Source organism: Ptychodera flava, chromosome 18 (assembly GCF_041260155.1).
Source record: "Ptychodera flava strain L36383 chromosome 18, AS_Pfla_20210202, whole genome shotgun sequence".
Classification (NCBI taxonomy): Eukaryota; Metazoa; Hemichordata; class Enteropneusta; family Ptychoderidae; genus Ptychodera; species Ptychodera flava.
The window spans coordinates 39,160,299-39,179,384 of record NC_091945.1 but is presented as its reverse complement, the minus strand read 5'-3'; the positions used below and the strand labels follow the sequence as shown (position 1 = coordinate 39,179,384).

The 19,086-nt window shown below is 38.3% G+C and overlaps 1 protein-coding gene across 3 annotated transcripts in view; it reads right to left on the bottom strand.

The window, feature by feature from the left end:
* The window catches only part of LOC139117744 (intermembrane lipid transfer protein VPS13A-like), a 445,282-nt gene that overhangs the window by 124,299 nt on the left and 301,897 nt on the right, over positions 1–19,086 (bottom strand). For all 3 annotated transcript variants that reach the window (XM_070680994.1, XM_070680993.1, XM_070680995.1), the window contains 2 exons: positions 17,426–17,548; positions 7,171–7,283 (listed from right to left, as the gene is read on the bottom strand). In XM_070680994.1, the coding sequence (XP_070537095.1) occupies positions 7,171–7,283; positions 17,426–17,548 (236 nt within the window). The remainder of the gene's footprint in view (positions 1–7,170; positions 7,284–17,425; positions 17,549–19,086) is intronic.

The following is a 19,086-nucleotide window of genomic DNA, read 5'->3' as shown; positions in this document are numbered from 1 at the left end:
TTCCGTGAACACGTTAGATTTCTTACCATCAATACAGAGTTGACATTTAATGCTGCCATCTTCCTAAGAGTAGCATACCCAAGGAAAATTGTTCAACCATCGAAGCATAAATTTCCTCATTTCAGTTCTAGGCTGTTTTGAAGATGGCGGTTCTTTCCAACTGCAGCATCAATATTTGAAGTGTTGTCTGCACTGCCGCGACAGTGCGTATCTTGATCTGAACTTTCAGCGTCACAGAGGAGTTCACTATTGTCGCTTACCACCAATTTTTCGAACTCGGCCATTGCAATGTTTTCTGGCTTTATGGAATTGTTTCCCAAAAAGATCAGTTCGAAAAATGTTTTTTGTTTTTTTTTGGTTTTTTTTTAACGTTTTTTATTGGAGTTATCAAAAATTTTCAAATACATGTCTCATTAAATCTGAGAAAAAAAAAAAAAAAGGACATTACAGAAATCAATAAAGTAATGATCATACATCATTATTGTGTATGTCTGTTGTGCTAGGGTCTCGGTGGATATTAGTACTGTAAATTCTCCACTTTTTATTATGGGCAAAAATTTTATCTTTTCTCAAGGCAATGTGATACTCAGTTTTTTGTATAGAGTTCACAAATCTTTTGTATGCTGTAAATTTAGGCAAGGTCTTTTTACAACGACAAATATAAATGTACCTTTTACCAATAAGCAGTAGGAAATTCACAATACTAGAAAGTTTGGGATCACCTAGTATGATCTGCCATATTTTTGGTCTTACTCTCAATTTTAATTTTTGTCCCCATAACATGAAAAATGCTTCCCAAAATAGTTGCACATGTTGACAATCATGTAAAATATGGAGTAAAGTTTCTTCTTTGTTCTTGCAGAAAGAACAAAGAGCATTATCAACTGTGGGTATGTTCATTTTACTCAGTCTAGCATTCGTATACAGGATATTGTGTAAAATTTTAAACTGAAATTCTCTCAACTTACAGTCGATAGTTACCTTAAATGGAAGATGATAAATTTCGTTCCAGTTAGTAACATTGATTTTAAATTCATGTTCAAAATACAGTTCTGATTTTGGTGGTATAAAATTAATGTCATTAATCAGCTGTGTGATTACTTTTATATTACACAGTTCCACACTGATTGACCTGTGTTTCGATACAATTTTTACTTCATCTTCATCATCAGCTGTATTTTGCCGATTTACTTGTATGTGTGCTGGAATAAAACTTTTTAGTCCAAACCATTTCAAAATGGATGATTGAGGGATACCTTTATTGTGTACAGAATCCCAGTCCAGCTTTTGGCCATTTTCATTGTACAATTGTTCTAAATATAGGATTCCTGCATCTACAAAATCCCGGTAAAAAATAGAACGTTTGCCAATCAAAATGTCCTTATTGTTCCATAAAATAGTTTTTCTTGGATTCAAATTATTTTCACAGTGTGGTTTTTTCAAATTCAATACTGTAAAGAAACCAGTGATTTTCAATGGCAGTAATTCTACTTTAAAATTACATTTCAGTAATAACTTTAAACCTCCAACTGGTTTTAGTAAACTAGTAAAAAACAGTTTCCATGGGTGGTTATTTTGTTCATTAAAATACCTTCTGATCCAATCTATTCTTGTGGCATTATACATTGCAAAAATATTTGGCATTCTTAGTCCTCCATTTTCTACATTTCCTACCATTGTGTACCTGGCAACCTTATCTGGACCTTTCCATAGAAATTGAAATAACATTTTGTTAATTTCCTTTAGTTTGTTTTTAGGAACCATAGTCATACTGAGTCATAATATATTGAATTTGGGACAGGGCTAATGATTTAATTATCTGAATTTTACCAAGTAAGGTGAGATCTCTAGTTTTCCACATGTTTAAGGTATTATGTAGTTTTTCTATTGGTCCAACAGTATTCAGATTGCCAGCTATTTCATGGTCATGTGATACATAAACACCAACAATTTTTATAGGGCCTTTTGGCCATTTTACCCGGAGGGGAGTTTTCTTCGATTTTTTCATAGTACCTAGCCACATGGCTTCAGACTTATCATAGTTGATCTTCAGACCAGAAACTTTATGGAATTTTTCAAGAAGACCAAAGAGATGTTTTGCAGATTTTATGTCATGCAAGAAACATGTCAAGTCATCTGCGAATGTAGCATTTTTTATCTGTTGATTATTTATATTTATACCTCTGATATTGTTATTGTTACGCATTGAAATCAAAAACAATTCCAAACTCAGAATAAAGAGAGCCAGAGAAATACAGTCTCCTTGTCTGACACCTCTGCCCAATGAGAAGTACCCAGTGGATGTACCTCTATTCATTACACAACTGGAGATGTTTCTGTACAGTGATTTTATCCATTTTATGAAACTTTCTCCAAAATTAAAAGACTTCAATGAATTTATCAAAAATTTCCATTCAAATGCTTTCTCGAAATCTATAGTTAGTAGAAGACCGGGTAGATTCTTCTCATCTGTATATGTCATAATACTTTCAACCAGTCTTATCACATCCCCAATGTATCTATTTTTAACAAATGCAGACTGTGTCTCATGAATTATTTTTGGTAACACTTTATGTAATCTTTTAGCCAAACATTTTGTAGCAATTCTATAGTCTGCATTGAGTAATGACACTGGCCTCCAATTTTTTATATATCTACGGTCTTTTCCTTTTTTCTCCAAGAGAATGATCACTCCTTGTCTTTGTGATGTAGAGAATTCCCCTTTTTGATAACTGTGATTTAAGGCATTCACTAAGTGATTGCCAAGTAAAGGCCAAAAATGTCTATAAAGTCTGCCGTGAGACCATCATTGCCTGGCGTTTTATTGTTGGGCATTTCTTTCAAAGCTATCCATGCTTCATCTAAAGTAATCAAACCTTCACAAAGATCAGACTCTTCCTGAGAAAGTTTTGGAATACTTGGATTGTTTAAAAACAGATCCTCAATTTCTGCAGTAGCAGTGGGGTCACCAGTCTGAGATCTAGATGTATATAATTCTTTATAAAAATTCAACATTTCATTGTTTATGGTTTTAATATCGTTCAGAGGTGTATCATCTTCCATGGAAAACAACTTATTTATTTCAGATTTTTTTCCACGTGCCCTCTCCAACCCTAGGAAGTATTTGTTACTTTTTTCCCCATATTCATACCAGTTACATTGGGATCTAATTATGCACCAATAATATGATCCAACTCAGTCTGGAGGTCATCCTGTGTGCTTTGATATTGATCAGTAGTATCATCAGTGGGGTTTGTTGCCAAGGTTTCAGCCAGCTTTTTCAATTTTTGATTTTTGTTCAAGATGAAAAATTTTTTGTTTTCTTTCTCTTGCTTTCTTTTTGCTAAACTTCATAGTCATTTCTTTAATTTTAAATTTAACCCAATCCCACTTTGTTCCCAGGTCAACGATTTCTTGATCATTCACCCACTGAGGAAAATTCTCTTCTATTAGTTTTATGTAGTCTGCATCTCTCAGCAAGCTATTGTTGAATTTCCAGTAAGATGGACCTCTTTGGATTTCTTCCCTTTGTAATGTCAACACAATGGCTGAATGGTCCGAACAAACACAGGGCTCAATTGTGGCATTATCATTAATAAGAAAATAATCTAGTCTACTCTGAACTAGAGTAGGGTTGAAACGTTTCCATGTGTAGGCTTTTTTTGTGGGATTTAAAACTCTCCAAATGTCAATCAAATCAAATGCCTCTAGGATTTCCTCCAGTGCTTTCATTGAATCATTCCAAGGAATTGGATTCCCACCATATCTGTCAAGATTGATATCTCGTACAAGATTATGGTCCCCTCCCCAAATGATAACACTCTCTGGATCTGTAATAAAATCCTTTAGTTGTGTGAAAAGTGCACCCAAGAAGGCAATGTGACTTGTCTGGTCATTAGGTGCGTAAGAATTAATCAGTATGTGGTGTCTTTCATCTATAATAGCATCGATAATAAGAAATCTCCCCTCTGGGTCTGAATAAAGTTTATGTATATCAAAATTAATATTCCTAAAGATCGTAATAACTCCCCTGCTGAGATTTGTACCATGTGAGAACTCCATATGTCCCCGTAATTGACTGGACCAGCGTTTCACAGTTTTGCATGTTCTATGGGTTTCTTGAAACATTATTATGTTGGCATTACTGTCTCTCACCCATTTAAATACCTTTTTCCGTTTTTTGTACCCACCGAGACCCCTAGCATTCAATGATATTACTTTGATTTTAGACATTCCAAATCTAGTTTTGTTTCTTTCATGATTTCCCAGATTTTAGTATTCATAACTCCTTTTTTGTCATAAAAACAGAACAAACACAAAACAGAACTAAACGGACAAACATAAATCAGATAAATACCTGACAAAACCACAATAGAGAAACAAACACAAAGTGTCTGTGGTTGAAGGTACCACAGACGTGACCCATAAACACCTTTGGGTCTATATACCATGTCTCAGATACAGGCTCCTACCCTGATCATCAATACAATAGTAAAATTTTGTAAATAATAAGAAACTCTTTCAATAACAGTTTAACCTCGATTAGAAAATCTGCGTGCATCGTTTTAAAGGTTGTATTCGACCGGACGGCGTCGATCGAAAGAACAGCAAATAAATAGGAAACCGAAAGCGTTAACAACAGTTGAGTTTAACACATACTTTTCAAAGTTTCATAATCTGTTGAGCAGCTACAGTGTAAACTAAACAAGCAACGCAATACTTTCCTGAAGTATCACTATCATGACTGGCGCAAACTATTCAGTTCATGTTGCAAATCAGATGCAAACAGTCAGTTCTACAGTTCTGCTCCGCGGCGCTGTAGTTCAATCGTATGGCTGACCGTTGATATAGAGTTTGCCGTTCACGAATCTTGGCCTTTTGCCTTGTTCATAGGCTTTTTTCATCACGTCTCCTAGTTCACACTTGCGCTTGTAGTCAGAGGGGCACAGATCCTCCGTGACAAAAATGCCTGATCCTTCGAGTGCACGTCTTGCTTTCATCAACACCTTCAGTCGCTCTGGGCGCTTCATGAACTTTACGATGATGTGGCTCGGTTGACCAGCACCTCCCCTTCTGTTTGATGTTGCCTTTCCTGTGCGCGTGCGGTGTGCGTTTTCCAACATGGCGGTGGTGTTTTCGAATCCAAGTTTATCTTCAAGTAGATCTGCCAATATTTGTGTACAGTTCTCTCCCTCTCTCTCTTGTATCCCTCCAAAGCGGAGATTGAAACTTCTGGAGTACCGCTGCAAACGGATATTTTCTTCAGTGGTTGTTTTTAGTTTGGAGTCAAGAGCCTGGATAATGAGTTCGAGATCTTTGATGCGTTTCTCTGTGACCACGTGGTCGTTCTTCAATTCGTCGATGTCGTTGGCCTAGTGCTCTAATGACTTTTCAAAGTTATCTTGTTTTTCCTCGATACTTACAAGTCTTTCTCCGAAGTGTTTCTGTTCATTTGCGACTTTATCTATCTTTTCTTCCATCCTTTGGAGGGTGGCCTTGACGAACTGTTCGAATTCACCTTTGCCGTGGTCGTGCATCTTGTCGGTTGTTCTCGACTGCTCTTCGTCATCCGTTGGTGGTCACGTGCTCTGGCAGTGGCATGGCTGTTGAAGTTGAGAGTCTTCTGATGAGTTGTCTTTGTGCTCTCTTTACCTGATTTTCCTTTCGGTGGCATGGTTTTCACTCCTTCAGTCGATGCTTGCTACTTTTATATGTCCTTTAGTGGTAAAACTGTTCTGGATAATACTGGTTGTGCTGTATATTTTACTGGGTATTTCGGAGCAACACGATCAGTGGTGCACGCTCATGTCGGTGACCCCTGACCTCTCGAAAAATGATGTTAAGCGTGACATCTTTTCAATCGAACAGCTACAATGAAGTGAAACGTTCCTGAACTTTCACTCGAATGCAAATTTCGGAGCACGTGTTGTACTGATTGACAACTGAATTTACGGGTAAGAGTCGTTTGACATGCTGTTTGAGGATGAAAATCATGACTGACAGACACTTTTGGTGAAAACCAATCAGAAACATAATTTACGCATCGATATTTCATCGCGACATGCCAATCATTGATGTATATGGTGTCTTCATGGCATGGGAATACATGGAATGAAAACTATGTATTTGTAACATTCTATATATCAAGACAAAACATCGTTATATATGGAGATATATTATCAACCATCGACAGTGGGTCAGTATGAAAATAGATTGTCGCTTGACTTTGTGGCTGACAGAACTCATTTGGACGCACCATGTGGGCCCTTCAGTCAATTTTTTTATGGCCAATGAGGAAGTTATAGTTTTGTACTTTCCAGCACATATGAGAAGGCTATGGACGATTGTCCTTATTTTCCTATTTGGAAGAACACTGACATGGTACAAAGTGACTTAGCGGACGCTGGTCGGAGTTGCTGTTGCAGGATATTGGATAGCGTGTTGACCAAGTCTGCAGCTGCGTAAACATGGCAGTTGTTACATTACTATCTTCTTGGTAATGTTGGCTTGGGACGCTGCCCGCCGAAATGCTGGCAAAGGAACCATTGCAGACAATGGAACTTCAGAAGGAGACCTGGTTCCAACGTTCCGAACTCGGTTTGAATGCCAGGACCGTCATTCGCCTGAGGCCGATCAGAGGGATTGTGAGTAATACGTTAGTACCGCGGACGTGCTCCGTATTCGCAGCTAGAGTATCCAACGTGCACTTGCAGCGGAGCGGGACATGGATCAGTGGCCGGCCTTGTACTTGTGTAGGGCTGAGCGCGGGGTCTCGAAGCAGGCTGAGCATTCGGACACTGAGATTTCTTGGCTGTCTTAGGACGTCCTTTGGTCGGCATGGTTATTCGAAGGAAGGGATCGTAAACAATTCAGGAAGTAGGGTAATTGGCCGAGCTGGTATGACATGAACCCAGCAGCTGAATGAATGAATGAATGAATGAATGGGAGCGATGAGACAAAGGCTTGATGATGCAGTGTCGTGTGCAAACGTGGCTGATTGGCTGGGAAGGAGGATTGATAACAGTCATGGGTAGAAGAGCTGATTGGCTAAGGGGACGAGGATGATGATGTAAGGAAGGCAGATAGCTAGGTGTAATCACAAAACACATCTGTGATAAAACACAGATTCCACTTCATACTGACTAGTAAAAGTAAATGTCTGATACATACCTTGTGATGCCTGAGTATGCAATTTCAGTTCCTGTAGTGTTGTTGACAAGTGATAAGCCAATGCCTTGTAAAGATAAGTTCACTTCTACCTCTGCCTGTTCTAGCTCACCAGCCTGCAATGTAATAAAGAGTCATCACAGAGTGTATAGTGCAAAGTAATAAACAAATGACCAGTTCATAAATGTCTCAATAGCTTTGGACATGAACAAACACGGATGAAATATGAGCTGTGAAATATACAGTACAAGCTGGCATGTAAATCTGGCAAACAATTTATTTATTGTGTACATTATTCTTTTGTACGACCTGCTGATCTGCAGAAAACTTATTTTCAGCTAGCCTTGGAAGCTTTCTTCCAAATTTTTGCATGTCTACCAGAGTCACTCTAGAAATCACCAGGTAAATGCGGCTGAAATGCAGCTCTCTACAGTGATGCACAAAGCTAGTAAGAGAAGACAGAAAACCTCCAGTTTACACACATCTCTTATAGGGTGAAGACTGAATTTGTTACTAAAAATGGCACTCAAAGATGTCAAAGAAATGGAGAACAAGTCATCGTTGATGACACAGTCCCCACTTGTTAATGGGTACTTTGATTACAAGTCCTCAGAGAGGATAGAGTCCTCTTCATTAATTAGGTCTGTGATGTCCTTGTACTAAGTTTGAATAAAATCGGTGAATAAAATCAGTTGAGACGTGCCTGAGTTTTGGCTAAGGAAATGAAAAAATTGTAACGAAATAGCTGCCATGCAGCCATATTGGATCATATCATGAAACAAATTGACGTACATATGTATGACATAGGTTAATGTTCTTGTACCAACTTTGAATAAAATCGGTTGAGATGTGCCTGAGTTATGGCTCTGTACATGAAAAAATCATAACAAAATGGCCGCACGGCAGCCATATTGGATCGTATCACAAAACAAATTGACGTGCATGTGTGACATAAGTCAATCTCCTTGTACCAACTTTGAATAAATTTGCTTGATACACGTCTGTGTTGTGGTTACAGACATGAAAAAAACGTAACGAAATAGCCACACAGCGGCCATATTGGATCGTATCACAAAACAAATTGACGTGCATATGTATGACATTGGTCAATGTCCTTGTACCAACTTTGAAGAAATCGGTTGAGATATGCCTGAGTTATGGCTCTGTACATGAAATATCGTAACAAAATGGCCGCCTGGTGGCCATATTGGATAGTATCACAAAACAAATTGACGTGCATTTGTATTACATTGGTCAATGTCCTTGTACCAACTTTGAATAAAATCGGTTGAAACATGTATGAGTTATAGCTCTGTACATGAAAAAATCGTAATAAAATGGCAGCCTGGCGGCCATATTGGATCATATCACAAAACAAATTGATGTGCATATGTATGACATTAGTCAATGTCCTTGTACCAAATTTGAATAAAATCTGTTGAGATATGCCTGAGTTATGGCTCTGTACATGAAAAAATCGTAGTAAAATGGCCGCCTGGTGGCCATATTGGATCGTATCAAAAAACAAATCAACATGCATACAGATAAAGTATGGCATAAACCTTCGCCTCAGATCGCCTCCGTATCACCGCAAGATCGCCTCCGTATCGTTTCCAACATGGCCTCATTATCGCTGTCGCCTCATTTGTTTATTTTCTATATCGTTTCATCACCGCCTCCGTATCAGCCTTGCATCGCTGCCGCATTGTATCAGCCTTACATCGCCACTGCATCGTATCAAGTCAATTTCATGGTCCCAATTGGCCACGACATATTCACTCAAAAATGCAACAGCGAAGTTGCCATCTTCGGAAATTTCGCCGCCTGGCATTGCCGATGTTTTTGAGAGAAATACATGTGTCCGACATTGTCCATTCATGAAATGTTGCTTCAACACACAAAAATGGGAACAAAGTTGAAACATATTGTGATGATAATTCGCTACTTTTGCAAATTGCTTTTATTTGATATGAAGTTTGTATACTGTTTTATTTGCGAACATTTTTGTAACAAGATAGCACTCTGCCAGGGACAGACATTAACGGTTGCAAGTGAAAGTCGTGTTCGGGCAACTGCAACTGAAACACCAGTACCGGTTGCCCGATGAGACAAGTGTCAAAAAATGACGTGGGACAACTTTTCCGCTGACTAGAAACCCAGAAATGTGCGGTACTGTATGCGGATGACCATTTTATATGACTGAAATTAGTATTATTACGCGTAAATACTTCCGTGAAAGTGCACAAGAAAAACCTGGCCGCACAAAGTAAGGTGAATTGCTAAAATAATAACTGCAGTGTATCATATACTAGTTTAACACATACGGTGATGCCACCATGAATTCTCCTAACACTTTACACAGTGACCTTTAAACCCGATTGACGTAAATAAATTATGACGTAGAAGGAAGTCCGTGACCTTTAGTCACAACACATTGATAACAGTCTGGTAGCGGGAACTTCCAAGTGTTTCAATAATTGCTACGCAATTCATACTATAGAGTTACACTCCGCAACCAATTATCCATCAAAAATAAAATTAATTTTGATAATCTTTCAATCTTTTCAACCGCCAAACGCTTTCCAGGCTGACTTCTGCCTGTGTTTTCTAACTTTATTGCCACATCTATGCCCTAGTTTAACCTCTAATTTACTGTCAATGAAATTTCAAAGTGTCTGTGTAAACACGATTTACGATATTTTGACTACTAGGCCCTACAACGCCACATGCAAGCGCCCGTACATCTGAAATATATGTCTGCGACGTTTACAGGAAGTCTCACAGCATTTGAACAGACGATTCAAGAAACAATGAACTCAATGTCGTCTTTTATTTGTTTGCAGGGACAATAAAGTATTTTAAAAACAGTTTAACACGATCTTTTTATGTCAATCACAATCTTCCCTTGTCTCGGTTTCTTGTACGGACAGCTGGACGCTTGACTTCCCGGAGTAGGCAAACTATCGCACCGTGCGAATACAGTATAAATCTGAGTAGGCCTACATATGTCACGCCGCGCCGATCACTCTAAATCACGTACTACTACCCACATCGTCCGAGACGTTCAAATTCATGATTATTAACCGATCATTTACCTTCAACTAGATGAAATCTTGTCTATATTCTCATTTTTCGCTGACTTTTGACGAAATGACATCGATTTTTCATGCTCATATCCGATGTCTTTGCGTTCCGTGCAGCCAAGCAGAAATTGAGTCGATCAACATGGCCGCGACCTCGTGTCAACCCCAAGTGAAAATGTGCTCTGATTTTTTTTTTTATGAACTTTCGACAAAACCATTGCTTCTAACATCTTACAAAAATGCTCTGTGCCATGTCTCCGCATTTCTAAATATCATTGTTGAGAAAAGAACATGACACAGCAGGCCTGCTCAGCTGTTGAGAGTAGCAGTGAGCATGGTGAGCAATTATGCATGGTTGCAACGTCAAAAGATCGCGAGTTTTTGCAATCGCGAATATTGCAAAAAATAAATCGTTCGCGAAATAAAACGAAGTTTCATATCCACTATTCGTAGACCAATGTTTTTCAGAGCGACTATTCTTCTGCGTTGGTACATGTATTCAGGCGATTTATTCGAACTGGTTGCATTGCATTTGTATTCATAATGGAGAATGATGTTTCAGCGTGAACAAGTGGGGTTATTGCCTGGGGCGGTAATTGATATTCAAATTTTTGAACTTCACACTTAGATAACTTGTGTCGTTCTTTTTATTGTTCGACGCGATGCAAGTTTAAAATGAAAGGACACACCTTTTATGGGCGGGAATGAGGTGATGCGCTAGTGAAACAATACAGAAACGATACGGAAACGATGTGGAAACGATACGAAACAACCGAGTGAGCGATGTTGGATTGGGGGTTGGGCGATGCGGAAACGATACGGAAACGATACGGAAACGATAATGAGGCTAAAAAAGCGAAGCTTTGAGCAATACTTTATCTGTATGTATGACATATGAAGTAATCTATGTACCAAGTTTGAATGAAATCGCTCCAGGCATCTCTGAGATATCTGCGTGAACGGACAGACGCACAGACGGACGCACACACGCACGCATGCACGGACATGACCAAACCTATAAGTCCCCCTGGATGGTGTCTGTGGGGACTAAAAATGATGAAAACTTGAGAAGAAAATTGTCAAGGGATTACATATTAAATTTTACAAGTGACAACAGACTTTTCTGGTGACATCTGAGAGTAAATTTTACTGAGTGTGTATGGAAATTTCTACTCAGGTATATAATGTCAGAATGCACACAGTATCCAAAGACTTAATGGATAAACTAAATTAAAGGCAGTTTCATGTTTGTTTGGTTTTTGTTATAGAATAGTCAAACACCAACAACAACTGCACCATGTCCTACAATCTTCATCCTCATCCTCCTGCCACTGCCACTGTTACTAGTCACAGTAATCACTAAGTTTCAGGGAAGCTGTTGCATCCTCAAGTTCAATACACCTATTGTGTTTGCTTGGCACCGACAGTCTCATATTCTGCATCATGATTATCAGTGGCTGCTCTTGATACATTGAACATGTACTCCTCTATGTGACAATATACAGTCCTATTATAGTATAGGTTGACACTCCTCAATGTCGAGTTCTCATGAAAGAGGCAGTGAAGCAATGGAAAGGTGAAAAGCAAAATAAACTGCCAAGATAATATCACAGTGCATATACAGTATTCAAAATAAGAAAGTAGCAAATTTATTATTTTTCATTACTGCTATATGACAGAACATGATCTTATCATGATTAGTCCAATGAAGTTCAACCACACAGCACTACAACAATTTTAAGTATTGTCTGGAGTAACAGAACAACTCAATCAAATGATACACACACAACAATTGTTATTCACTGACTACCGCCCTTACATCAATTTGAAGTCCCAGAAGATATGTGTCCGTCACATGTCCACCCTTGCCAAGATATCATCTTGTGCCATGCTTGTACAACTTTGCGACAACCTTCACACAAGTTTTAAAGGCAAGACCTTAACTTGTTCAAGGTTTGACAAGGTTGTAAGACATCACAGTGAAAACTTACAATCTTGTACCACGCTTGTGATAATTAAATTGCAAGGTTTGTAACTTCAAGTTTGTCACAAGCACTTCACAAGCACTTCAGTCAAGCCAGGTTATTGCTGCAAATATGCAGCAACACATGATTGACAGATTGCCCACTATTTCATTACCAGGGAGTATAGTGTGTACCATAGCACTTCGTGACCTGTCATATGCAAGCAACACAAAATTGATCTTTCATTTGTATTTTATATTCATTTATTTTCGTAACAGACAATCCTCTTGTTAAAATAATAATAACTGGTATATAATTGACACTTCAGTTAAGCTGGCATAACTCGGCAACATTGCATGGATATTAAAGAGCGCATCTATAGTATACCGTAGTGACATTAATAATAGTAACCTTTGACAATCCGATTGGGTAAATCATGGTTGGATCGACAACTGAATTTTTTGGAAAACAAATTTTTAAAACAGGGACTTGTCTGTCTTGCAAGTTACACCTTGTATGTTCTACGAATGATACCAAAATGCAAGCAGTTTCGAACGAAATGTGCGTCTGTTATGGTCTGTACGGACACGTCGTAAACTTTTGTATACTGCAAATCTGTACCTTAAAAATATCGACTGATGAGAACTTTTCATTGTAGAAACAGACAAGTAAATGTCAATGCATTCAATGTTTGGTATAAGCAAGGACCCGCTACTCCCTCCAAGCAGAGTAGTGGCTGTGCTCGAAGCTAGCTAAATATCACATCATAGTAGGCCTATGCCATGGTACGTACATTCAGTCCCTCTAGGCTCTATCCACAGTGTGTGTCCCATCGATTTCGCTAACAAAATCTCGCCTTCTGATGACATGAATTGAGGTAAAAGGCTTTTGTCCATGTGTTCAGCGTTAGAATTATATTGCCGAGCACAAATTTGAGGTTTAGGATTACACTCCATCCCGAGCCGCTGTACGCAAATCAAATGCGCTACTTGCAACGTCAAACACGTCCTGTGTATCCAGCGACGAGGAGCCCAGTCGACATGTTTACACTCTGAGGTCACGGTTCATCAAGTTCAGTTCGCGTATTGATATAATCGCAATCATACAATCCATAATCCAATAACACTAGGTCAAAATTTGTAAGACAATAGTTGTAAACATAGACACAAAACAGCACAGAACAGACAGTAAATAGACGGTACAAACAAAGTCAAATTCATGAAAGAAAGATATATGGACCTCTGGCCAAAAGACCAAGAAGTGATGTCAGGTGTTTCGAAATAGTAAGCGCATCCTGCCCCACATGTGGCACCCGCCATATATCAATCTGTAAGTCAGATAGGTAGTGGTCACTAACTAAGGCCCAATGTCACCGATGCCATCAGTGATCATTTGTCGAAGAGAGATATTGTATTTATCTACCAGCTTGCGATACCTGCCAAAAAGCGTTTGAATGTAGAGACAAGTCTTGCTCTGGTGTAACCTTGATTTAACAGTTTGTAAGAGAGATGGCCATGTCTCTTTACAAAATCACCATATGAACTGCATGCTCTTGCATATCGTATAAGCTGGGAAATGTATACCCCATAAGCAGGTGAGAGTGGAATATTACTGATGAGGTGTGGAAAATTAATTATACTACAGTTGAAATCATCTCTCTTGTCATATAGCCTAGTAGAAAGGTGACCATTGGAGTCAAATTCAAGTAAAATGTCCAGATATGAAGCAGAAGAGGCCGTTTCTGTAGTTTCTTTAATCTCCAATTCTGGAGGATAAATCATAGCGAGATATTTACTGAATTCAGAGTTATTCAATGAAATAACATCGTCTATGTATCTAAATGTTAGGTTGAAAGTACGAGCTACAGAGACCTTTTTCTGCTTGATAAGGTTCTGGATAAATTCTGCCTCGTATGAGAACAGAAATAAGTCAGCAAGATATTGATATTGATTCTTCGTGCTGAAAGAATTTGTACTCTCTTTTAGTCTTTCTGTGGTAAAAATAACCATTTTCATTAAACTAATAAATTAAATGCTATATTAAGTATGATATATAACGGATTGGTGCAGATGTAGAGTCAATTCCAGCGTTTAAAATCGGAACTACATTATCAATCGCGTAATGATATATAGATATCACTTCATGAGGCTTGATCGGCGCGAAGTTAGATTTTGGTACCATCGGCTGTGTACTTGTGATCAGGGAGTTATCTAGTGGACAATTTCGTGATCTTTCTATGGAATCGCCAGCCAAATGATATCACAGTGTTGGAAAAACGTGTATACAGTACCAGGGACAGATGGAGTTCTAATTTTGTGAACACGAAAAGCAGTAAAGTTGCTGACTATATTGTATGTACGTACAGCCACGGTCGTCGTGGAGGGACCGTGGTACAGCACGGAGACGGGAGACCTGCAACCGAAAATCTTCCAGCGTCTGCGAGCCGTTCACAAATGTAAGTCAATGTACCGTCCGTCTGTACATCGCTATTATGTTCTGTAATCCTTGTATTCCTATGTTTACCTACAGATAAATTTTCGTTGAGAACTGATTCACTCTGAATTCACTTTCGTTGCACAACAGTTACAGTAACCATGGAGGTGGTACTACCTCCATGCAGTAACTAAGTGCTGAGATTTTTGCAGATTGTCGCCGTCGTGTATGTAAACACACATACGGCGAGTTGTCGGTTGTCGGACATTAAATCATTAAACGATCGTGAATATTTATGCATTTTTCTGCATCAATTTTTCAACTTGACTCTGTCTCATTTTCAAATAATTATTGATTTCTTTCATGAAATTTAAAATGTTTGGTCAAACGGTAAAAGACTTACACTCTTCCCTGAACGATTTTTATTTTTCAGAATGCATCGCTGGTTCTCTAATTAAAGTCTAAAAGGGACAAGAAATTCAGAAAACGGAAAGCCAAATCGCAGCCTTTGACAGTAATGTAAATATAATGAAACTTCTCAAGCCAAAAGAAAATATCTTGAAGACACTTATGTGGCATGAAATGAACATGGCATATAAAATAAATTGTACCACAATTTGAATTTAACCTTTTTATTTCTCTGTTGTCTTTTTATTAAATAATAACTATTTGCGCTGACCATTGTTTCTCGTGAAACTGGTATTTCAGAGCTTAGTTGGATAAAACACATCTTGTGCTGTCCACAGTCTGTCTTAAGATTTGTCAGGTTTTCATTGGCCATGTCTACAAGTGATTTTACAACTGTGTGTACACATCTGAGCTGAACTTATTATATTTTTGGAGAAGATAACAATTTTGAAACTTGTGTACAATACAAGAAATTTTGCTGCCTCTTAATTGTGTCGCTTCTTTGGTTTTCAATATGTATTCAGTTTTCTTACTATTACTGATCCAGAGCTGACTGTTGTGGAATTATACCAACTTTGAAGGCAATTTTGCATCTGTAATTTGCAGCAAATTTGCAGTAACATGGAAAATATTGTGCTGTATGGAGTTTGCGGGAAATTTTCAGTAACATTGAAATTAATTTGGCGGAAGTTGCTGCAAGGATTGTGCCGCAAATTTGCTGCAAAGAGTTTGCAGCAACATTGCAGCAGGGAGTTTGCTGCATATTTGCAGCAAGTTCACAAGAAACCTAATTTGCATCTGAAAAATGAATCGCCGGCTTATTTGCAGAAAAAAGTTTGCTGCAAATTTACTGCAAAGCTTGCGGCAAATTTGAAGTAATAGTTTGCGAGAGGCCTAAAATTTTGGTAAGGTAATTGAAATTGAGATCTGTTGATGTAAGAGGTAAGTTTTAAGTCTGACGATGTACTTTGGATTTTGGGTAGGGTAGTTCAAATAGAGGTTTGGTGATGAGAGCCATATTCCAGCCATAATTGAGGACATACTTTGTGTACACATACTCTCTAGCATGTTGTTGTCTCATTCTTGATTGCCAAACCTACACTCGTAACACATACAATATTGGTTCTTTTAATAAATAATGAAGTCACTGTGTTATCAAATCAGTCAAATCTGGTTAATATCCCGCAAATGTGGCACTGAGTGCCTGTGGCATGATGACCCCAACTGGGCTCAATATAGTTGCCTATGGCAACGGGCAGCAATAATGCTGGCAATGAAGCAAAGGCTTATGGGTAATATACAACCTTGATACAACCTTTGATAGATGAATATACCAGCAGACACACATAGTGTTCCACAACCTTGTTAAAAGCTTGTAATTCTCAACCTTCCACTTTCCTGAACCTTTTGAATTGTTACAAGTTTGTAAGATTCAAACTTGTCCCACGCTTGCGTAAGTTTCATGTCAAGCGTGTTGACAAGCTTGTTAACACGGATGTGACAAGGTGGAGAGTCATATGGTCTGTACACTTGTCACAAAGTTGAAAACATAACTTGTCTAAAGTTTGTTACAAGATGATATCTTTGGCAAGGGTCCAGTCACTAACTGATTTGACCTTGTGGTCAGCAAACTTGTCTGCAAAACAGTTTATTCACACTGGGCCAGTAAAGAGCACAATTCATGTACGGTAAGCCTTAAATGGTGAGGTTGATTGCAATGTGCTCCAAAGTCAGAGGGCACAGAGTCAAAAAGCATGGCTTAGAATGAATGAAACTGGACAAGGGAGTCTGAAACAAGGGCTTCGTGACGGTAGATATATGCAATGAAAAAATGGGTACAGAGAGGCGTCTACGACATTCTGAACTGCTGACATACCAGCGTGATGAAAAACGTAAGTAGTGTGATACTTCATTTTGATTGCTAACTGCTAATTGGCTGGGTCTATGAACGGGCATGTGAACTTTAACTCTCAAAATAAAACAATGAAAAAGGTTGTGATGTCAGCCGTTGCGTTGGGAACGATGTTGAGCCAGAATCTTGATAGGACTAAAATGGTGTAAGGAAGATATTTGACTGACTCATTCAGTCATTGCAGATCTAGCAATTAAACTATCTAGTAAATCCAGAGAATCTTCTGTCCTCTGATAGCAGTGAACAGAGGGCGCTAAGGATCACACACCTATACTAAGGGCTGTGCAATGCTACTTCATAAAATTCCTTTGTATAAAACAAAAGAGACTTGCAAAACATGCAACCATAGACCCTAGGGTATACGATGCAACTTGAACAAAAGTTTTAAATGAATAGTACAACGCGTTGAAAAATTCAAATCCGATATAATGTTATTAAGTTAACATAATATTCTGTACCTGCTGTGCTACTGTTGCAAGGGCCAAATCTTCAGTAAACATCAATGTTCTTTGCATGCCATCCAAGAATGATATCCAGTAACACATCTTGTTTTCACCAATCTCAAACTCTCCGATACCATCCTAAACAAGATAAAGGAAAGCTTTAGTTATAGGGTTGTCAAAAATTTTATGTCAGTATCCCGTAATTAATCCTCTATAAATTGCTATGTGAGCACATCCAGTTAATTTAGCTATAAGGTTTGATCCACTAGGTACATTTGATTTAGCAAGTTCAAGTTGTCAGTGTTGATGACATTTATGATATGAGACATTGAGGACATTATAGCTATACAATCAGGACTTGAAAAAGCAATGGTCATTTGATGGGTATGCACGTAATATTCATGAACTGATGACTAAGCTATGTACATGCAGCACGACAGATTATGACCTGTTCGTTCACTCCGTCTTTTTCATAAATTGTCAACAGTATGATATAATATGACAATATGATGAAAGTGCAAACATATAAGCTTAAAAAGCACAATTTTAAAACTGTTAATGACGCTCTCGCCATAGCAAATTGCCAATGGTACTGCGATGTTCCATATTGCACAGAGGTCAGCAGGTCAAGTCAGCACAAAATGCAATGACTAAAAGGCATAATTGTCAACCTGTACATGTCTTTTTCTCAATTTTGTGAAAGTGATGAACATTTTTGTCAAAAGAAGATGAAATACTGCAATCAATCAAGCAAAGCAATTGTCTAAAAGTCCATGACCTGGCGACCTGTTGTGAAGATTAAATGTCAACACTCTATCAACACAAGACCTGGTGACCAGTCATGGAGAGAAATTACAGAAAAGCCAAACACCTGAAAGCCACAACCTGGTGACTGGTTGTCAAGAAAAATGTCTGGAAAAATTAAACATCTGAAAGCTAAGACCTGGCAACTGGTCGTGGTGAGAAATATTGTCAAAAATAGTGACAATATCACTGTAGGCTCCCATATAGTTATCAAAACTAGCCAACAATTGTAGGAAACATGGACATATATATACATACAGACAGACTGACATACACAGACTTGCACAGAGTGATGACACTGGCCCCCAAGTGTGCCCTGGCCCCATGGAGAGTGATAGAGATATAACAAACTGCTGAATGTAATGATAAAATAGTTAAGTATAGGCCTACAGGCACTGAGGGTGAATATGTTACAGCAATTTGATTCTAAGTTTCTTTTCGTTTTCTACTTCTGTGATAATTTTTAAGACATTCATCTGCAAGGCAGTTTATAGTATTGACAAATATGTTATCTTTTGCAAGCACACAGCAAACTGTTCTTAATTTTTCATTTACAATATTTGACATAGACTGAAATACATAACATGCAACCAATGTTTACATTTTGCCCATACACCAGATACATGGAGAGATTTCAACATACAATCATCAACTCAGAAACCCTACATTGTTTCCTTTCAGTACAACTGGTGCATCCACATCTGGAACAACTTACAAACTTAACCAATTACACAAGGATGATGACACAAGAGATAAAGTTAGGAAATTTTAATGTGGTAAACTTGACTATTCCTCTCAAATCCTTACCTAACTTGACATCTTAAACTAATATACACATGGTTAATAGCGTGCAAAAATACATCACGGGTGGA